At 35.7% G+C, this 24,057-nt stretch overlaps 1 protein-coding gene across 4 annotated transcripts in view; it reads left to right on the top strand.

The window, feature by feature from the left end:
- The first annotated feature begins 1,510 nt into the window (after positions 1 to 1,510).
- LOC110100150 (snurportin-1) overlaps positions 1,511 to 24,057 on the top strand; it is a 49,895-nt gene continuing 27,348 nt past the window's right edge. For all 4 annotated transcript variants that reach the window (XM_020827578.2, XM_020827576.2, XM_020827574.2 and 1 more), the window contains exons 1-2: positions 1,511 to 1,610; positions 1,711 to 2,122. In XM_020827578.2, coding sequence (XP_020683237.1) covers positions 1,737 to 2,122 — 386 coding nt within the window. In that variant the 5' untranslated portion in view covers positions 1,511 to 1,610; positions 1,711 to 1,736. The remainder of the gene's footprint in view (positions 1,611 to 1,710; positions 2,123 to 24,057) is intronic.

Here is a 24,057-nt window from a genome sequence, read left to right as displayed (position 1 = left end):
AAGATTAAAGTCAATGATTCCTACCTAACATAAGAAAACATTTATGTAAAAAAAATTGGGGGATGGAATGGGACTTAGAGTTATTAATTAAATAATTTAGTTTCTTTTTTTTTAAGGAAAATTGAAGGCTTAGCCCATTCTATATAAAAAAGAATGTAGATGTACAAAAGGGAATAAAAATCAACCATCAACAAAAAACGAGGCTAGACAAAAATAAGAAAAAACACATTCACAACCCAATAAAAAAGGAGAACAAAAATCAAACAACAATTCTGTATGCCCGGTACTTAATGCATGCAGTAGTGATCATAATGAAGCTTCAAATTCTCCTTTGGTTACCCGAACACCATCGAAAAGGAGATGACATGCATCATCATCGTCCACAACCCAAAAAACCCGCCAATCCATAATCGAGGAAGCATCGACTATAATAGAACCCAAAAGCAACAATCAGGTAGTGTAGCAGTTATCATACAACGAAGAGGTCGGGCAACAGAGACTTGCCACCAACGAACCAAGGCACACAATACCAAAGAAGATTCCATAATAGATCAAAACAACAAAAGCCAAAACAGTCATCTGTATTTCAAATGTAACTTCTCTTTTATGAAATTCACACTTTTCCATCTATTCAGTTTAAGGTAAACATCTCTAGAAATCTTCTTAGATAAAGTGATAGCACAAACTGCCCCCTCATTAAATTTCTTGTTATTTCGTTCATTCCTGAGGAAGTAAATAGTAGCATAGAAGGTAAGAAGAATTTCATTTTTAAGGTTACAGTCGATAGAAAGGCCATCAATGTGTTGTAGAGCTTGAACAATGGTAGGTCTTAGAAAGAAATTGTTGAAGTGTGGGATAAGTTTAGTTAAAAACTGAAAAGAGAAATTACCCTCGAACATCAAGTATGCAGTATTTTCAGTGCAGCCATGGCAAAGAGGGCAGCGATGGTCCAAATTGGATATTCATCTTAGAAAGAGCTTCTGCAATTTTAATCCCTCCATGCAAAGCCATCCAGGTAAAAACAAAATATTTAAGAGAGTGCTTTCTGTGCCAAACTAAAGGGGACTAGTCATAGGAGATGTCAGTAAGAAAAAATTCTAATTAGAACATCTTAAAAGAAGAATTCTCATCATTGTCCCAAATGATGAGATTAAAATAGCTAAGGGAAATAGGGATAGCCTGAATGAGATCTTTAATATTCTAACTGAGAGCATCGGGTAGGGACCAGTTATGGTCATGCATCTAGTCCACAAGTATAGCATTGAGATTACTAAACATGCTGAGAGGAAGATCAGCAAATATATAAGTGATATTGTCATTTAAACTCCAATGGTCCCAAAAAATCGCTATAGGTCTGTTAGGGGAAACATGGTAGAGGAATTTGTTCTTAAACAAAGTAGCAGTGTTGCATATGATCTTCTAAAAACCAAAAACATGATGTTGACAGGTTTTCGAAGGAGAAATGTATCTATATTTCAACCAACAAGATAAAGGAGAGTGTAAAGTCTGATAATAATCCCACAATTAGAAGCAGTTCTTAACACATGAAAGGAGGCAATGCCAAGTCCCGCTTTAGAGTAAGGTTTGGAGGTGTTCATCAATGAAATGAGGTGCAAATACTTTTTTAAAAATTTGCCCTAAATTAATTTGTTTTTATTTTTATTTTTTATTTTTTTTATATTCACCGGATGCATTATATAATGTGCAAAGCAACGAGAAGCAGTCCGAGCCTAGAGATGGCGCCGCACGAACTCCGACGTCCGTTTAAACGGCCGGCGATCTCTGACCAGCAACGGCGACGCGACCTCGCGCTCATCCGGCAAACCCAACAACGCTCCGATTCACAGAACCGTGCCCGCCGCCTTGCCTCCTCCCTCTTCGACCTGCCGAGCCACTCTTTTCCCGACGCATGCCAAGCCGACTTCCCCGACAACGTAGACGTCGGTTATGCCATCGCGCTGGAGCAGTCTCCTGAGCTGGAAGCTTCTTCTCCTACGGTTAGGCATTTGGATTTTGTCCAGGCCTCAAAATTGAAGGGCTCCGCAGCCCGCCACTGGTTTGCCCGCCAGCTCATGCTCACGGAATGGATGATTGACGTTCCTCCTAACCTAGATCGCGATTGGTGAGTTTTAACGTCTGATACATTATTTTGTTCATATATTATGCTCTGAAAGCCATAGAAACTGGATTGGAATTTTTAATCTATGAATAACATGAGTTATATTATTAGCTTTTTTGGACAAGTCAATATCAAACAAAATAAGTGATTAAAGTAATTAGGTTAGTAGGTTTCTTGTATGTATGCCTGTACATGTCTACATAGGTATCTCATAGGTATTGGTTCTAACCAAGGGATTTGGTTGAAGTGGTTGCATCACCTTGGAGGAGCACTCACCATGAGGTAAAGTGACCACACAGTAGTTGGTCAACACTAATCCATAGTTTCTTGGACACTCCTCCAATTAGATCATAACAAGAAGACCAGCCTTGATAGGTTAGGCCGAAGAGTCATCTTCAGTCCTTGGCTTGTGTTCTTCATTTTTTTAGGAGGACTCGCCCATTCTATTCTAGAGATTTGAGTCTTCCCTATAGACTCACCATCATGTTCAAAGGATTTGCCTTAAAAAACTCATCCTATACACCGTACCTCGAAGACTCTCCCAATACACTTACGTATGAAGAATTGCAAAGGGGACTCACTTTGGAATAGAGGGCCACATTGCAAGCAAATATTTACACGGAGATAAATGAACTAAGCCATGTGTTTGACACAGTCTGTAATAAGTCATATCAAACAATATGTTTTTTATTTTTTTATTTTTAGTTGTAACATTTCCTGTAACCCTCCAAGTCCTATAATTAAATGGTGAAGAGGCATATCTGAGGACTATTAGATCATTCAGATCTTCTTGCATTTCTTATTACCCACTATGAGACTTATAAAATAACTAGAGCTTTCTCTATCCTCTATACTCAACTCAAATTCTACTTAACTTTTCAGCTCTCATTTAATGTTTACCTGTAGTAAGGCTAGGTATCATCCATTGAAAATTTCAGATGCAACATCCTTGAAGCTACTGTAAAAGTAGACTGATGCTATGGCTAAAAAAGAGGTGCATCTCCAAGAATATCAAATCTCAAACTGTCAAGGAATATGGAGAACCCCATATACACCACTTGTTGTGACTTGTTGGAGATGAAGAAAGGCACATTAAAATGATTCAATATGCACTAGGACTACAATGGAACACTCCAAGGCAATTATACCGGAAGGATCTTCTAAGTAGGCATTTCATCATAGAAGGTCGGAGACGAGGGCGCTTAATACGACGCAAAATATACCCTTCTCATAGCCATACTAGTGACAATGAGTACAACCCTCCTCCATGGTATTTGTGAAGATTAGAACGTAAGCTGAGCAATGTGTTTTCTAGGTAGATATTTTAATTAAGACCACCTCCTATATCCAAGATGCCCAACTTGAAATCCTACCGGGGAAGAATCAACCTTGTTGATCATGTTGTGTATTTCTAGTTAGTTACTTTGCTTCCTAATGTTGATGATTTCTTGAAGTGTTGGTTATTCATCACCATATTCGATGAGTCCTTTCTTTGGTGGTTTAGTCTCCTATCATTAAGCATGGTCCCCTTGTTTGCATAATTCAATAAAATATTCATTACTTGGCTTGCAAGCACTCAAAGGCCCCTCAAAAATTCAGAAGGCCACTTAAAGATGTGCTAATAGTCAATTGTCGTTGCTAAGCTTGATTGTGTAGTTTTAGAAAGAGATGTTGGAGGTGAAAGCCTAGAGTCAGCAGTTGCATAGGTTTTCTTAACACAAGGTTTTTAAGAAGGCCCATTTCGTTACGCTTTTGGGCTGTAGCGATCACGAATAATGGTTGAATCTCTCGAATTCATCAATAACCATGCAAATACGAAAAGTATATCAATGCGTGTCTCCAAAGTGTCCTTGACTATTGACTTGTTAACGAAGCAAAGCAATCTATACAGGCAACTTGACTTAATGTCTAGCAATCTACCATCGAGGAGCTTGCAATCTACCATTGAGGAGGAGGTCATTCACCTAGATGCGGAACACGAGATGAGTTAGGTAAACCATTTCATTGAGTATTTGTAGACGGGGAAAATAATTACCAAAATCAATGATCCAATGTGATTCAAAATCAAAGCAATGCATTCTGATCTTGGGCGAGCTGTTCAGGAGGTTAGCATCCTCCCAAAACATATAGTCTATAAGGGAGGATGAGAATAAGAAGATACTCACGGAAATACAGTCAAGTGAGTGTGGAAGTCATTCAGGAGGGAAAACACTCCCCCAACGAATTGTCCTATAGGGTTACTTCTGGCCAACCTTTGAAGGGGATGCATAGTTCTCAAAAGCATACATATACTAGTGAAATTTTGATTCCATGCAATTATATCCCTCTCACAAGCTCGAGCTTATCAATAGCTCATGGCGATTTGTTGTTTGGTAAATGGATCTTGTTAGTCCATTTTCCTATTGAGTGGAAAGAGGAAGTTTATTCTGGCTGTAGTGGACTACTTCACCAAATTCATAGATGCCAAATCATTGACTAAGACTACTGCCAATATTATCAAATTTCTTTGGGTCAGACATTATCTACAGTTATGTCCCACCTCTTATAATAATTATTGCAATAGTCCTCAATTTGTCGGCAAGCAGATTAAAAAGACTTCTACCAATTGTAAGGCATTTTCGTTAAATTTGCTTATGTTCACCATTTGCAAACCAATAGACAAGTTGAGCCGACGAATAAGCACAAAAATCATGCTTAAATCTTAAAACGACAGAGACTACTCTCTCTAAGTTGAGTTGAAGCCTTAGCCTGAAAGTGACAAGACTCGCAATAGAGCCAAATCCCTTTGGAAAAGTCTACTCTTGACGAGGTCACCTTCCTATTCTTATTGAGTTGCCTTGGCATGTTACTAATTTATTCTAAAAAATCTAACATAACCATTCCTTCACGTTAAACATATTCACAAGAGACATAAAAAAAGCTCTCTCCCTAAGTTATTATTGTATTACACACTAACTTGCCCTCACTTTTTCCCAACACATAGGAAAAATTGGTGTGTTTGACTAGCTATAGCTGAGGAAAATCTCTATTTACGGAAGCTAAGCCTTGGATGGTGATTCCTCATTTGTGGCAAGATCTTTATTGAGTAGCATGCGAGTCCTTTCCAGCTGACAAGTTTAGATAGTTAACTTTGTGACGATTATAAAGTCTGGAGTAAGTTGATGACGAATTAACGCAAAAGCAGAATTTTACCCCTGGATGCTTCCTCTCTTTGCGATAAGATCTACAATGAGTAGCATGTAAGTTCGTTCCATCTGACAAGTCAGGATGGCTACCCTCATGAAAATTATAAATTCTAACATAAGGTGAGGCTCACCTAAGATGGCATTATGTCGAGTCAGATACATTTATTCTCAAGTGCAGTGCTATGACATGGACACGAATGAGCAACTAACCTACTAACCTCTCAAATTCAGTCATCAAGTTTATAATTAACACCAACCACTAATTTTCCTTATAAAAAATTGGCCCAGTCATGATTTAATGAGTGCTAGTATATTATCTACATGTCCTCATACTCATTGAGCCCAGGGCAGACGTGTTCAAGTTCACCAAGTTCAATAGTTGAGAGTATCATTGTGTTCTTGTTGAGAGTTGAGTTTGATACTTATTTTATTATTTCAATTACATTTCCTTCCATTCATTTAATTTTGAAGAGTATTAATTTGTTCATAAAGAGGTGAATATTATTATGCTTGTTATTCAGTTATAGCCGAATTCAATAATTAGAAGAATTTCTTAGTTATATTTGAGCAAGCATTGAAATAATCGACTTCAACCACTCGTTCATTGAAATAGAGTTGAGGAGTATATCCTCCCTCATTAAATTTGACTGTTAGCCTGGCAATCTTTGCATCTTCTTGATCCTTCATTGATTGCACAAACTCCTTAATTGCCTCCTTCCATCTCTTATCTGTAAGCTTCCTCCTTACTAGCTAGGTCGATCTTCAAGGTTTTGACCTCCTCTGCAGGACGATGAGCTAATCTTTCATCCTTGAGGTGAGACTTCTTAGAAAAGCGCCCCTTTTTCAAGGCAACAACCTTTGCCATAACCTTTCGATGACTACGAACCAGGGAGTAGATAGTATACGAATGAGAACTAAACGAATTCATTGTGGCAAAGGTGAGCTCTTCCTTAGGAATCCCATTCAAGGTCGCCTCAAATGCCTTTAAGGAGACTACCTACCTATTATAATAAATCTTCTGAGGGGGTGTTAAGAGTTGTACTCCCTCGGAGAAGGCCACTTCCTCAAAACATTTTGGCTTTGAAGGGAGGATAGAGTTGGCCTCACTCTCAATTTTAGAGACCGCTTGCTTACTTTTTCCCTCTACCACCTTGTGATTAGGCTTCAGTACCTCCTCAGTTGCCCTTTATATGGATCTTCATTGATAACTCGCCCTTTGCTCATGACAGGGGAGGGTAAATCAACCACAAGGGAGCCACCCTCAATTATAGCCGTTGTAGGCTCAATAGCTCCACTCGATTAGTAGGAGGCTTCACCAAGAAGAGGGAAACGACCTCCACTTTGAGGAGATTGACGTGCGTGCGGGCGCTTGGGGTGGGGGGGGGGGGGGGGGGGGGGGGGGGTTGTCACACCCCAATTTGCCCCTTTAACAGTCAAATTGGAGTATAACAGAAGGAAATAAATCTATTTGGATACTCCCAATACTTCAGCATATCAAACTCCACACTTTAGTAATATGAAGTATATAATATACCTCAATTAACATCAAATATAATTAAAGTACATATAGAGCTCTACTAAAACTTTTAAAATTTACTTACATATCCAAAAAGTCTACAGAGCTATCGTTCAGATCTCTTTTTAGATCATTTGTACACTCAAAATATATGTACACCCAAAAAGAACAGTCATCCCCTTTAATGCCTTATAGGCTCATTTCCCTTGCCTGCAGTACGACCACTGCCAATGAGCTATGACCCAATAAAATACACAAGTAATGTACAAGAATTAATAATAATATTTTAACCATTAAGAAAGGCATAATATTAGTAACTAAATAATAACATGGTTAGAACACCTTTAATATGGGTCATAAGAAAATATAACAATACTTTCCATCTTACTGATCGTTCAGCATCCTGTTTAACAAGTCATATAATGATTATAAGCTTTTGCACCCTTTCAACTTTTCAATTTAATGTTGGGTCTAGTTTCCCAACTTTTAGAATTGAAGCTTTTCTCTCAATTCAGGATTGGGTCCAAATTCCCAACTTCTAGACTTGAGAGTATAGGCTTACCTCGTCAGGCCTTTCGCCTTTACTTGTGCGGGCTTATCCCCCAACATATGGCTTAAATCACTTTATACACTTTTTCATTTTTAGGTACATTCCATAATCATAATAACAATTTAATCAACTACATGCGTAATCCACATATGAATCAATTAAAAATGTACATTCCATAATCATAGCAATAATTTAATCAACTACATGTTTAATCCACATATGAATCAATTGTAATGAATTGAAATATATGCTATCATGTGAAAAAAAGGCTATACATGATAAATATCAATTTGAAATTTTATAAAATTGTTACTATTTCTTATGCTCGTTGGGTATCTCAACTCGCTAGGAATTGGTTCTCCTACAGTCGGCTTTCTTTTCCTCTTGTACACCACCTCTACCAAACTTTTCCTCATTCAAATCAAATTCTTTTCTTTCCCTCCCAAAATTTCCTCCCTACTTTTCCTTTTTATCCTTCTACTACAATTACATTTATACAAAGATTGTATTCGGAAATATTATTTTTGCATTCCAGAATTCCTGCATTCACAGAAATAATGATTAGAAATAGGATATTTCTACATTCTCCTCACTGTTTTGCATGCCCAATCTCTTATAGGAAATATTACTTGAGAATTACCACTATTTCCTTTCCATAGCCCTCAATACTTGAGAAATAAATACCCAAACTGCAGCTTCTACACCAACAGTTGATTCAACTCTTATTTTCCCCTTCCAACAGCTTTCGAACAGCTTTTATGATTTCTCCTTCCAGCAGCTTTGTTGATTTTTCCTTCTAGCAATTGAATCCTCCCAGTTTTTCCACTTGCTTACCCGCTGCTTTACCTCCAGGTTTCGGGACTTCTAGGCTTTGGCTGAGGGTCTTCCAGGTTTCGGCTGAGGGAGGGATAAAAGGAATTGGTATTCTAATTCTAATGCTCTGCTTTATTATATAATATTATCCTAATGTAGTGCATTTTCCACTACCTTTTCAATACCATATCAATCATCTGATTTACATCAAATGCATACATGAGTGGCTAAGTGGAAAGCTACATCACATAAAAAAAAACTGTAAGGACAACATGACAGTGAAGGAAATGCCCATTAAACATGAATTTAACGCGACACTAATCCTAATTAATCTATATGCAGGACGTAGAAGTACTATGTAATAAATTGTCCAAAAATGCTTGGATATACAATATTTAATTACTAATAAATATCTAATTAACTGCTACTAACATAAACGATAATTAAGTCAATAACTATATATTTATACCATTAGATTCATATTTTATGCTTGGAATTCAAAGTAGATTTTAAAAAAAATACATTAACATTTATAAAAAATTATACTTACATTTATTTTGAATACTTGGGTATTATAATCCACCCCTTATTTACATTTCGTCCTCGAAATTCAATGCTTTAGTGGTCTTCAACAAATGAGGGAATCACAATTTAATATCTTCTTACTTTTCCGAGGTTGCTTCTTTTTCTGGCCTATATTTTCATTTTTCTTTAATATAAGGAATCTGACGAGTTCTGAGCTGTTTAATAGCAAAATCTAGTATTCTTTCGGGTTCTTCCGTATAAGTCAGATTCTTTTGTAACTTAATATCATCATGTGAAATTTGTTGATGGGCATCTGTAACCCATTTCCTTTGCAGTAACACATGAAAAATATTATGTATATCTGACATCTCAGCTGGAAGAGCAAGTCTATAAACAAATTTTCCAACCATTTCAATAATTTCAAAAGGTCGTATGTACCTCAGATTCAATTTGCCTCCCTGACCAAACCTAGCTGTACTTTTCACAGGCTTAACTTTCAAGAATACAAAATCACCCACTTCAAACTCTACTGTTATATATTTGGGGTCATAATACTTTTGCTAGCGATCTTGGGCAGCTTTTAATATGTCTCCAATTAATTTGATCTTTTATGTTGCTTCCTCCACTAGCTCTGAGCCCATTAATTATCTTTCTTCTACCTCAACCCAAGTTAAGGGGGTTCTGCACTTTCTTCCATAAAGTGCTTCATATGGTGCCATTTGTATATTAGATTGGTAGCTATTGTTGTAGGCAAATTCTATCAAGGATATGTAATCGATCCTTCCAGCTACCTCTAAAATCTAAAACACATAATCTCAACAGGTCTTCCAATGTTCTTTCAGATTGACCATCAGTCTGAGGATGAAAAGTTGTATTGAAATGTAGATTTGTACCCAAGCTTTCCTGAATATTTTTCCAAAGCCTCGAGATAAATCGACCATCTCTATCTGAGACAATGACTTTTGAAATACCATTTAATCTGACAATTTTCTTCACATATAACCATGCCAATTTATCTACTGAATCAGTTTGTTTGATAATCAAAAAGTGAGTTTTTTTTTGTCAATCTATCTATAATTACCCAAATACTATTATGTCCCTATCTGGATCTGGGAAATCCCATCACAAAATCCATTGCAATTTCTTCCACTTTCACTCAGGGATAGGTAGTGATTGTAGTAATCCACTAGGTTGTTGATGTTCAGCTTTTACAATTTGACATGCTTCATACTTAGCTAAATATTCAGCAACATCTTTCTTCATACCTTGCCACCAGAATATTATTTTCAAGTCTTTATACATCTTAGTACTGCCTGGGTGAATTGTGTAGGTAGAATGATGAGCTTCTTGCAAAATTTCTCTTCTCAATTCCGGATCACTGGGTGCCCACAACTGGGATTTGTGCTTAATGATTCCATTAATATCAACCAGAAAGATTGGGTCTTTTTCCTTACTGGACCTACTCTATCAATTTTGAAGATTCACTATGAAGCTTTTGAGCTTCTCTGATACGATTTGTTAAAGTCGGTTTTACGGTCATCTGATACAAATATTTTATATTTTTGAAGTTTCTAATCTCTAATTGCAAATTTTTCATTTCCTTGATCAATTGAACCTCCTGAGTAACCATCCTATTTATCATGCCTGTAGACTTGCGACTTAAAGCATCAGCCACAATATTTGCTTTTCCTGGACAGTACTGAACATCCAAATCATAATCTTTGATGAGTTATTACCATCTTCTATGTCGTAAGTTTAATTTCTTATATGAAAATATATATTTTAAGCTCTGATGATCAGTAAAGATTTCACATCTTACCCCATATAGATATTGTGTCCAAATCTTCAAAGCAAATACCACTGCAACCAGCTCTAAATCATAAGTGTGGTAATTTCTTTCATGGGGTTTCAACTGTCGAGATGCATAGGCAATCACCTTTATGTTCTGCATTAGAACACATCCCAAACCTTTCAAAGATGCATCATTGTAAATCTGAAATCCTTCTATTCCTGAGGGAAGTGTCAATACTGGTGCTGTAGTCAGATACTCTTTCAATGCCTGAAAACTTTTTTCACATTCAACAGTCCACTCAAATTTAACCTCCTTTCTCATCAGCTTGGACAAAGGCATAGCAATTTATGAAATTCCTTTAACAAATCTTCTGTAATATCCTGTTAGTCCAAGAAAATTACGAACCTTTATAACATTCTTTGATGTAGGCCATTCCATAATTGCTTTCACTTTCTGTGGGTCTACTGAAATTCCTTCACCACTGATAATGTGCCCCAAGACGGAATTACTTCTTAATCAAAATTCACATTTTGAATATTTTGCATACAACCGATTTTTCCTCAATGTCTCTAAAACTATCTTTAGCATGCTCATCTTCTATCCCCGAGTATATTAGAATGTCATAAAAAAAATAATTACGAACTTATCTATATAGTCTTTGAAAATCCGATTCATCACAAGATAGCATGAGCATTTGTTAACATTACTCTAAATTCAAAATAATCGTATCTGATCCCAAAAGCTGTCTTACTGACATTTGCTTCTTTAAATCTCACTTGATGATATCCTGATCTTAACTCAATTCTGGAAAATACCATGACACCGACTAACTGATCAAACTAGTCATCTATGCGAGACAATGGATAATTGTTCTTGATCGTCACTTTGTTTAGCTTTCTATAATCAATGCACATTCTCATGGATCTATCTTTCTTCTTAACAAAAAGTACAGGTGCACTCCAAGGTGTGTGGTTAGACCTGATAAATCCCTTATCCATCAATTATTGTAACTGAGTTTTTAACTCATGCAATTCCTTTGGGGCCATCCTATAAGTAGATTTATAAATTGTTGATGTTCCTGATTGCAGCTCTATGCCAAATTCAACTTTTCTTTCAGTTGGTAATTCAGGTAATTCCTCTAGAAATATATATGAAAATTCAAAGACAATTAGAATATTCTATAAAGCTTGAATATATTTATTTAAAACCTCCATTTTAGCTAAAAACACTAACTCACCTCTCCTTAAATATTTACCCATCTTCATTGCACTAACAAGAGAGGATGTTGCATTCTTCTCACCGGGGAAATAAAAGGTCTTCTCATTTGATAAATTAAATTTTATTCTTTTCTTCCAACATTCAATTGTAGCGAAATGTTTAACTAACTAATCCATTCCCAAGATGATGTCAAATATTTTAATAGACACTATAATCAATTATGTTGGAAATTTGTGACATTGAATATCCAAATTTATAAGATACATCCTATTGGCAGGCAAACTATCCCCGTCGGCATCATAGCACACAAAGGTGTAAAACATGCAGTCTCAACAGATAAATCCACACATAATTCTTTAGAAATAAATGAATGAGATGCACCAGAATAAAAAGGAACTCTGCCAAACTTGTTAGAAATCAAAAGTATACCTGTAACCACTTCCTCTGAATCTTTGGTCTCCTTGGGTGTAATGACAAACACTCTAGCTTTCAGAGGTGGTTTGCTTTTGACATCTGACGCTTCTCCTTTTAACTAAACTGGTGGTTTTCCTTGCACTGCTGGCTTCCCTTGAAACTAAGTTTTTCCTGCCTGAGTTTCTTCCAGATATCTCCTGTTTTGTGCCTGTTCCTGATACCCCTAATATCCATGTGGCATGGCATTGAATCTTCTCTCTTGAGGGCAGTCTACCTTGCGGTGACCTAACTCATCACATCTGAAACATCGGCCAGATCCCACTAAGCACTGAACAAAATGTCGCTTCCCACACTGCTCACTCAAAGGTTTTTCAAGCTGACACTATTTTTTCTTATCCTCCAACTTTGGCCTCTTATTTCTAAATCGATCATCCTTTTCAAATGTCTTCTTTTTTCCTGTTTGTTATTGCTTCAAACTGTACTTAGAAAAATTCAGCTAATTTTCAACTCCTGACTCTCTCCACTAAAATTGAGAATTCATTATTATCAAAAGGCACCAATGCAAGTCGTAGCTGATCCTTCAAGCCTCTAAAAAATCTGTGACACTTTTCCTGAGTGCTGACATAGTGAGGCGCATAACGGGACAAAGATGTGAACTCAACTTTATATTACATAACCGTCTTGGAATCCTGAGTCAGATTGAAGAATTTGTCTTGTAGAGCTAATCTGGTTGAAGGAGGAATAAACCAGTCTCTGAATACCCTTATAAAATTGTCTCAATGTATACTAGTAATAGGCATCTATCCAAATTTTTCTCTATGCTGTGCTTGACACCACCTTTCTGCTTCTCCTTCTAGTACAAATGTAGTCAATGATACCTTTCTGTTTTCAGGACATATCATATCATCTAGAATCTTTTCAATCTTTAACAACCAGTCATCAGCCACTGTTGGATCATTGGTACCTTTAAGTGTTGGCAATTTAAAAAAGTTTGAAATAATTTTAAATGTCGATCCACTTCACTATCACTTTCAGATCTGGGTCCACTGCTGGTAGAAGATTTCTCCATAGATATCATTTTATCTACCACTTGTGAGATTATTTGCACAATATCTTGAAGTTCCTTAGACTTGTTTCCCTCATACATTCTTGTTTTCGTATATGGCCTGGAAGACTGACCAGTCATTCTTTCTAGCAACTCCTCAGACATAATTATCTATATGCATATATATAATTCATATAATACATATACTCATATTAATAAACATGGTCATTTTAAAGCATGAAATAGGCCTTGTATGTAGAATGAATGAATGCATGTATGCATTGTTCTATTTAACTTTGATTCAACCTATAGCTTTGTACCCTTTAGATTCACATCCGATTCCTTATATCTCATCCTATTTTCTTGTCTAAGTCCAAATATGCTTACATTTTTTTTAGGCTCTGATACCAATTTCTTTTACACCCCAATTTGCCCTCTTAATAATCAAATTGGAGTATAACAAAAGGCAAAAAATCTATTTGAATTCTCCCAATACTTTAGCATATCAAACTCAACACTTTAGTAATAGGAAGCATATAATATACCTCAATTAACATCAAATATAATTGAAGTACATACAGAGCTCTACTAAAATTTTTAAAATTTACTTACATATCCAAAAAGTCTGCACAGCTATCGTTCAAATCTCTTTTTAGATCATTTGTACATTCAAAATATATATACACCCAAAAAGAATAGTCACCCCTTTAATGCCCTACTGGCTCTTTTCCCTTGCATGCAGTACAATCACTATCAATGAGTTATGGCCAAATGAAATACACAAGCAATATATAAGAATTAATAATAATTTTTTAACCATTAATAAAAGCATAACATTAGTAACTAAATAATAATATGATTAGATCACCTTAAATATGGGTCATAAGAAAACCTAATAGCACTTTCCATCTTAATAATCATTTAACACCCTGTTTAACAAGTCATATGATGACTATAAGCTTTTGCACCCTTTTAGCTTTTCAATTTAAGGTTGGGTCTAGCTTCCCAACTTTTAAAATTGAAATTGTTCTCTCAATTCAGGGTTGGGTCCAAATTTTAAACTTCTAGACTTGAGAGTATAGGCTTATCTCGTCAGGTCTTTCTCCTTTACTTGTGCGGGCTTATCTCCCAACATATGACTTAAATCACTTTATACTCTCTTTCATTTTCATGTACATTGCATAATCATAGCAATAATTTAATCAACTATATGCGTAATCCACATATGAATCAATTGTAAAGAATTGAAATATATGCTATCATGTAAAAAAAGGGCTAAACATGATAAATATCAATTTGAAATTTTATAAAATTATTATTATTTCTTATGCATCGTTGGGTATCTCACCTCGCTAGGAATTGACTCTCCTACAGTCAGCTTTCTTTTCCTCTTGTACACCACCTCTACCAAACTTCCCTCAAATCATAATATAAAATTTAAAATATACTTTTTATTTGAGAAAATGATAAAAATGTGTGGGCTCCAAAAATTCGGCCTCGGCCTCCTCGTCGCACTGATTGTTTGTGCTTTTTCTTCGGCAAGGGGAGTTTTAACGGAATTAAGTTCCGTGGTAAATTTTGGAAGACAGATGTGTTTGTAGATAAGACACTACCTAGAGATTTCGCCCTCATTTTGCGAGGACTTTATGATCTGAGTTCTGGTTTCCTTTAGGCGCAAGCCCCTATAGTTAATTACCCCTCCCGATCACGAGAGAGAACTTTCGATTAAGGCTAGTTGTCGATCAGATACGTTGTATCCATAAATACGTAGTATCAGACATATAGTAGCAGCAATAGACATTGATATTTGAAAATATTGGATTTGAAAATTGGTTGGAAGTTGGGAATTTGGGAAGAGTTGATATTTAAAATAAAAATTTTACTATCTCATACTTAAAGCGGATGGTGGGGAAATTGATGATAGACCCGATCAAGATCCCATGGTTTCGTCGTCCCGGGCCATCGTGGTCCCTGGTCTACTTAGTCAGAGGAGGTAGTCGACCCAACCTGACAGAAGGATCCTTGTCGGCAGCCATGGGTTGCTTCGTCCAAGGGGACCTTGTAGACCTAGGTTGGATATTTGCCTAAGGGGACAAATTTGAATCCACCTTAGCTGATAGAGGACTTTGTGCCATATCGATCATATCCTATTGATTCACATCTCAAGGATTTAATGCCAATAAGGAACGTATTGACGCTGGCCATAACCGATATTTCGTTGTGCCATTTGGCGGCAAGACCACTCAGTTCAATGGGCCCCGGGTCATAACCGTTTATACTGCGGTGCCATTTGGCGGCAAAATCGCTGGTTAGAGGACACGTACCACGTCCTTATTGGTAGGAGATTGCTTGAGAATGGATCTTAGTGATATTTTCGACTAGGCATTTGGCTCTTTGTGAGCTGAAGTAAAATTTAATTTATCCACCTCGGCAAACTGTTGCGAGTGGATGGATTTTGCTTTAAGTGTTGATGGATTTATTTCAATTTTAAATATTTTTGAATTTTGATGATTTTTGAATTTTGAGATTTATTTTGGATTTTTGTGGAATTTGGGATAGCATTTGAAAATATTTAGAATGGATCCCTCAAGTTGAGATTTACATTCAACACGGCCATCATCGGGGTGTTTGGAGTCATTTTCATTTGATTGAACCTTGTCGACCCTATCAACTTACCGATAGGGGATCGGGTTTCATAGGCTTTGTGCCCTTGTTTGTGAATTTTATTTGTTAAAGGCCTTGAAGGCCTAATATGAATGTATAAGATAAATATTCCGGTCGATATCATGACCGCATATTTATCTTATGGCTCAAACCCTGTCTACTCCTATTTACCTGCTTAGGAGGATCGGGTTTCATAGGCTTCGTGCCTTTGTTAGTGAATTCTTATTATTATGGGCCTTGACGACCTAATATGAATGCAATAAAATAAATATACTAGCCGTCGCGACCGTATACTTTTTTGTTGGTTCGAACCCTTTCGACTTTTATTGACCCATATAGAAGGATCGTGTTCAAACTTGAATTCACTTATCGACCCGCGCAACATCCCTAGACATCACGTGTGTACCAATAACACGCTCGCCGGGACCCATGCTGGTTATGATTGTATTTACCCCTTTAGTGTACCTATGTGTATACAATTTATGGTGCACGTGTAGGGGTATTTTAAAATATTTTAGTTGTGCAAGTAATTTCCCTTTGAATGCACAATATGTCATTTGAGAGTTTATACACGCCTTTTGTCCGCTAATACGGGTGTTGCAGATCCGGTGGCGGTGTTATGAGGCATCTCCTCATCTTGATGTTGACTCCCCCCTTTCTCATTCACCGAGGAGGTCTTTTTAGGCTTTGAAATTAATGATTTCTGCTTTGAAGAGAACTTCTTTAAATCTCTTTAATGTCGTAGGCTTGTTACTTCCGGTGTTTGTGGACACAAAAATGATTTTCTTCTTAAGTATAGGACTAAGAAGAAACTTTGGAACACCAGGAAGTTTAGTTCTAATTTATTCAAACTTCCCTTCCGTTCTACCAAGGGTGTCCTTCTCAATACATCGAGTTGCCCTCATACTCAGCGTACTTGAAGATCTTGATCATCATTGTCGCAAGTGATATTCGTACTTGTGTCCACAGTGGTTTATTGTACTTATAATATACTGTTGTTATCCACAAGTATTCGTTTGCAGGGAATAGTTGTATCCACTAAGACCTCTTGAAAATTTTTGTAGGAGAATCATTGTCCTTGCTTCACATCTACCTTTCACCAATCTCATGTGAGCTTGTTTATTGTACTTGCTTGTAGGGACGGGTCTTCCATTATCATTTGCAATGTTGCCCTCTCAATCTACAGGAGAACTTGTAAGGATTGTTGTAAGAGTCCACTGCATTCAGCAGTATCATCCACTATGCATTTTGTCTCATGCATTCAAGGTTTTGATAATTGAGATTTATTTTTGATTGTTCAGATACTGTGAATAGATTACTGTTCATTGCTTGTATGCATCAAGGTCCTGTTCGCCACGAGTCCCGTGATGTTTGCTTGTATTTGTTTGAATGCATTAGATTGTTATTTGGCATTTGAACTTTGATCTTGATTGTGCATTTTAGAGTTTGGTATTCCATTTCTCGTAATTTAGTTCAAGTCCAAGTCCTTTGTTGTTTGTACAAATTCTCTACTCATTTAGTTCAAATTCTATGCATTCATGTCCAAGTATAAGTCTTCTGCATTGTTGCCCAAATGAGGTCTTCTTATTGTTCAGGCTTTGTGTACTTCAGTGAAAATTTCGGCAGCACCCCGGCATATCCCCCATTTGGGGGAAAGTAGGAGAGCTGGGTCTTCCCACCACGCTACTCGAGCATGTATGGTAGATGTCCTTGGACACCGCGGCCGTACATCTTTTCATCCCACCACGCTACAAGAGCGTGTATGGGGCCTTCAACAGTACCCGTACCAGAACAGGTACGAGAAATTCTTTTTTTGTGCACTTAATGACGCGAGGTGGGATCGTGGGGAGAAGTGAGTGAGGCGACGTCGACGTGCGAAGTGTGGGATTTGTGCGGAGTGTGGGATTTACGCGAACGATGTGCGGAGTTCGGCGTCGAACAGGTACGAGAATTTTTTTTTGTTTTCGGCTATTGTATACAGGTCTACAAAATGATCCCTCAATTCTTTGTGAGGGACTGAAATAGTCTCCAGCTCTTTTGAGGGACCAATTGATTCTTCAAAAGAGCTGGGGACTATTTTGGTCCCTCACAAAGAGTTGAGGGACTATTTTGGTCATTTCGCCTTTTTATTTATTTTAAATTCATTTTGACTACCTCATTTAAATTTCATTGCTCACGCATGTGTGGATTTTCTGTCAATTTTGTCTTCCTGGCACCTAGACAATGACTGTCATTTTTTATGTTTTGGGACTTTTCGAACATGCTTATGCAGTTCATTTTGCGAGTGAAGGTTATTCGAGCATCTTTACATATCATTTTGAGTAATTTCTCCATTGTGGTCGCAACAATGCAATCCATTTTACGATCGAAGATTCTTTCGAGTAGTTTTGCACAAGTTTGATATTAATAGATATTGCTCGTATGGTGTTTCATCGCTCGATCTTATCAGGCGTGCTTGCCTCAATCATCAAATGTATTTTAAAAGTCAACAAATGCACCCAACAAATATGGCTTGTGTTCGGAGCGGACCATGTTTGTTGCAATCCAGTTTACCATGTGGATTTCCAAATATCTATTCTAGACGTCATGCTGCAAGTTATGACTTTACGAATTTCCAAGAACTTGCTCGAATGTCAACTTTCTCGGATGTCATGTTGATTGTTCTTCTTTGCATACTTATTGGTGCAATGAGCAAATTGAGTTTTAATTTCTTTTGAATGCTTGTTGATCGTCAATGATCTCCTTCAAATGAGTGAGGCTGGTAGGTTTTAAATTTGAATCTCTTTTGGTCAGCTAATGGTAGCTTGTTAAGCCAATATATTTTGTTATCGGTCTGACGCTTTGTGCTTAATAGACTTGTAGATGACTATTTTTACTTTAATAGATTTTTGTTGATACCTTTTATCCTAGCTTTGTGCTTTATGGGCCTTACGAAGTGATTTACCTGAATTGTCATTGTTGACTTGTCAGGGACTAAACATGCCTTCTATGCTATACTTTTTGCTTCAACGAGATTGATGAAGATGTCATTTTAATGATTTTAATGATTTTTAAAGCCCTTTCTGTCATGTGCTTTATGTGCCGGACTTGGTGAAATAATTGCTTTGAAGTATGTTTGATTGACTAGTCAGGATCTAAATGTCATCTATCCTTTACTTTCTACTTTGCTGGTTTGACAAAGGATGTGTGCCGATGACCTTGGAGCTTGTTTTAATTGTGGAGAGTCATTGGTCCAAAGTTTTGTGTGTAACAGATTTGTTGATGATGAAATTCCTTGGGTTCAGCCTTTGCTTTACATGAACTTTTGTATAACTTATTCTATTCTGTGCTTTCTGCTTTGTCGGACATGTTAAAGAAGACGATTTCCTTCGGTCTTAACTTAGCGCTCACTAGACTTGTAGAAGGTGACTTAATTTTTGATTTGATAGAGATGATTAGCTTGGCTTGATGCCTTTTTGAATAATGGACCATCCTTTTGATACTATCTTGCCCCTTTGACCAAGTGGAGAAAACTTCTTAATCTAGGTTACTAAAATTCAACGCAAGGTGTAACATCCAAAACATAACTTTCTTAACATTCAACATTTAAAACACTTAATCACTTCTATATTTATATGCTCAATGTGAGTAATAAAATGGTTATGCAAGAAATGTAAAGTGCATATCAATTTTTATGCAGTTAGGACCACCTCAGGCTTACCTTCATGCCTAGCCAAACACACTAACTAGGAGTCCCACCTTTAGACTTCTCACGGTAAGCCAACAAACATCTTCACACCTTGTATTGGTGGGGAACCCTACAACCTAAATGCTCTCACACTAGAAAAACTAAATATAAGAATTTAAGACCAACACAACGTCTTTCATGATTTTGAGAGCTAAAAGAAAATAAAAATACAAAATTTGCAAGATGTCAAATTTTCACAATATTCCAAAAAAGAAAGATCGAAAACATAATGTGATCTTACACCATTATGAAGATCAACACATGCAACATTTGGCTTGCACATGAGTTTTGGCTATAAGAGAGCTCATACCAAATGTAAATCAATTTCAAATTTTAGAAATGCTGTGGAAGCTCTTGCAATAGAGCTTGAAGGGAAAAAAAAACTTTTTTCGGTTTTGTTGTATAGAGAGAATAGTGGCAAACAGATTTTGTAAAACCTAGGTTTGAAGAATCTTATTTTAACAATTGAGGAAATCAATATAGCTATTGCAAGATGTTATAAATTTTTTACAATATTATGGAAAATGTTGAGATCCTAAACTAGACATTGGAATCAAAGTATTTGAGCTACAAGTCATAGAAAAGCTATTGAGCCCCTTATTATCTTATTGATTCACTTGAAGGGTTGGTTGCTAGAAAATAGAGCGACAGAAAAATAGTAAATTGGAATCTTAGCATTCCCTGGACATGGCTCGGTGCTCTCGGATAGAGTCCAATAAAGGGAAACTACTATAACAAGAATAATAATAAGTTTTTATTTCACTATGCGGGATCAAATACATGAATTCTTTTTTCTCCATTATGTTATATTAAGAGTCAAATTCTCATTTAAATATAATAGAAAAATGTTATTTTAATTATTTTCTAACAAACTCTTTTTATATCTACATCTATCTTTCTTAACATTGCGCGGATCTAATACAACTTTTCTCCTAATAGAGTCATTGGAAGGTTGACGTTTTATTTGAGCAAACCATTTAAGGTGACTTTCGTTGGTCTTATCTTCCGCTGGAGCTACTCCAACCTTTTAAAATTTATACTTGTTTCACATTCAATCTATGTGCAAAGCCACTCATCTACCTAAGCATCAACTTCTTTGTAACTCTTTAACTTAAGTTTATGATTAACTTTTAATAGCCATAATTCTGTATAATTCTGCATCATAAATTATTGCAGGTCTATTCATTATCTTAAAAATTTTTCCTTAAGTTTGAGAGGTACTTTTCTATCATACAATAGACCCAATGCGTTCCTCCATTTCAACTATTTAACTTGAATTATATTAATAATATTCTCATCTATTTAACTGTTGCTTTGAATAATAGACCTGAGATATCTAAAAGTGCACTCCTAATGAGCACTAGATCTATTACTACTAAAATTGTATTCCATATATTCAGTTTTAGATTTACTCAAATGAAAACTTTTTGACTCTTAAGGTTGGCCTTCATAATTCTAGTTTTTCATCCACTCCCTCTCTAGTCCTATCAACAAAATGCATACATTAAGGTGCATCCTCTTGCGAATGTCTAGTAATAACATCCATGATTAATGCAAAAAGATATGGGCTTAAAGCTTATTTTTCATGTAATCTAACTAAAATAGAATAATGCTTACACATCTAACAACTCTTGTAAACATATTTTTAATGGCTTGAATTTAAGCATTAACTTCTTTATTTTCTAAAACTCTCCAGAGCACTTCTCTCGGAAGTTTGTCATATGCTTTCTTTAAATCAATAAATATCATATCTGAATCCTTCTTACTCTCTCTCTACTTCTCCATTAAATCTTTCAACAAATGTATAGCTTTCATAGTAACTAACATGAATCCAAACTGATTTTGAGAAATATTGGTAGCTTGTAATCTATGCTCAATTACTCTTGCCCATAATTTTAATGTATGATACATAACTAAATTTCTCTATAATTCGTACACTCTTGTGCATCACTTCTATTCTTAAAAATGTGAACTAACACACTCCTTCATAATTCATCTAATATTTTTTAAGTCTTCAAAATAATATTAGAAAGTTTAGTAAGTTAAGAAATTCCTTGATCTTTTAAATATTTCCATACTTTTATTGGAATATCATTAGATCCTATTGTTTTTCACCATTTATTTTTTTTAAAGCCTCTCTAACTTCGATTTTATTAATACGATGATAAAAATAAAAAATTCCTATTTTTATATAGGATGCTAAGGTCGGTAAAGTTAATAGTATTCTCACAACCTTTATTGAAAAATTTATTGAAATACCTCATCCACCTATGTTGAATCTCCTTTTATAAATTTTTTTTAATCTTCATTCTAAATGTAGATTGCTTGAACTAAATCTTTACTTCTTATATCTCTTTGTTTAGCTAATTTATAAATACAACTAATGAAAAAATAGAGGGAATTTTGGTATTTTGGATACAATTTAATGTAGAAGTAAATTAAATATATAAAGTTGCATATCAAAATTATTCAAAAAAGGTTCCAGATCCAAAAATTAAATTATAATTTATAGTTATATAAAGTAGTTATTATATATATATATATAACCATAAAATTCAATTTTTAGCAAATAATTCAAAAACTTTTTTTGTTTGATTTTCAAGTAAAACTAAGCTTAACTTGTGTGAACTAATAAGACAAATTATAAGATTAACACACCTAAGCATTCTAATTAATTCCACTAACTTTAAGGCTCAATTAACCTTGTATAAGCTTTCTTGGAATGTTTGGAATCATCTTTGAGCATCTACATGCTTTAATTACTCTTTGATCACATTGGTGCATTAAGGCATCCATGAGTCAACCTTTAGTAGCTATACAACTAGCATAACCATAAAATCACTTAATGGAAACTTAAAAAAAATTTGCTTAATGGAAATCATTAGATCAACTATCTAAAATATGTGGTCAATACCATTCCCTATATAATGGCAAAAAAAAAAAAAGAGAGAAATTAAGAAATAAAAAAACTTCTTGACGATGAGAGTACGAAAGGGGGGTATTATTTACCTGATGAAAGAATATGATGTAGACAAAGGGGGGGGTCAAATCAAACCCAAAAAAATTTGATTTTGACTTCCCTTGAGCTTGCTAGCTCATTAATTTTTTAGCTAAGATTTTGCTCGTTATGAGCTGGTTTTTAGTTCATTTATTGAACTAAGATTTAGCTCATTATGAGCTATGTTTTTAGTTCACTTATTAATTTATTAGTAGCTCATTAATTTTGTCTCTTCTCCTTCCCCTTGTTATTTGTTTCCCGTGGATGGCTCTTGGGTTCCCGTGCCTTGGCTCCTTGGTTCCCACGGCTGCCTCCTTAGTTCTTGCCGTTGCTTCTTCGGGTTCCACCTGTGCTGCTTTCCCGTGACTTTTGGGGGGCTTTTTCGTGACTTGTGGTGTTTTGTTTCCTGGAATTGACTGTTAGCTTTTCATTTCCCTCATTTATATTATGAATATGAGAGGTCATTGTGGCTATTTGTATTCCTCTCTCATGTCTATAAATAGTAGATGTTTTGGGTTGTTTAAGAAGTGAGAAAATGTGATTTTTGGAAGTCATAATTTGCGGGTTTGCTTGAAAAAGCTTGCGAGCTTTGTCCAACTCTTCTTCTTCCTTCTAGGAAAGCTTGCAAGCTTCTCCTCCTTCGTCTTGGCTTCTAATCTCTTTCTTCTCTCCGCAAGTGACCACCCACCTGTATCCTTCTTCTCAACATTTGGCAAGCAGTTTTAGGAAAGTTGTTGTCTTTATTGTGTTGTTTGTTTGTGTCCAAGTTGTAATAGTTTATTATAATATGAAAGTTGTTTTTTAGTTCAATTGTCACATTTTGTGTCTTTTTTGGCAATTCATGTCATTTTCTATTTCTTAGAAAGGTCTTCTTTTGTGATAAAAAATTAGGGTCCCTCTCCCAAATTTTTGATTACATCAGAATAGGAAGAACATGGTATGTAAAGCCTATAGAATAAATTAAGTAAATAATGCTAAAAGATAAGATGAGTGAAGATAAAGGTCTTAAAGCATGATAGGCTCCATACTCTTTTAATACAATTTGCTAGTTGTATCTCAACAAAGAATATATAATATCCAGAGAAGAAAAATATTGAATTTTGTAAGATAAAAAGGTTCTCAATGGAGGATATTTTCTAAGGGACTTGTCAAACTTGTTGATCTTAAGCATAGCATTAGCTGGTCTAAGGCGTAAGCTCTTCAAAAAATAAGCCTAATGAAACCTGGCTTAACTGCTGCCATTTGTTGCTTAATTCGTTTCTCTTCCTAGCTCTAGCATGTCTTCCCCTTACATGAATAATTGGTTACTCCTTTCATTGTGAGCACTGACAATCCCCTCCATCATTGGTCACCTTTTTGATTGTGAGCAGCAAACATGTGCTCACTTTTTGGCCATCTCACACGATATTATTTGATTGAAAGTAGAAATATTTGGTTATTTTAATTGAGCTTCACGTACTTAAAAATTTATATTTTATGGTTAGGTGCTGC

This window comes from Dendrobium catenatum, unplaced genomic scaffold, assembly GCF_001605985.2.
Source record: "Dendrobium catenatum unplaced genomic scaffold, ASM160598v2 fragScaff_scaffold_231, whole genome shotgun sequence".
NCBI classification, from domain to species: Eukaryota; Viridiplantae; Streptophyta; class Magnoliopsida; order Asparagales; family Orchidaceae; genus Dendrobium; species Dendrobium catenatum.
Note: the sequence above shows the minus strand (reverse complement) of the source record. Positions and strands in the feature narration are given on the sequence as shown.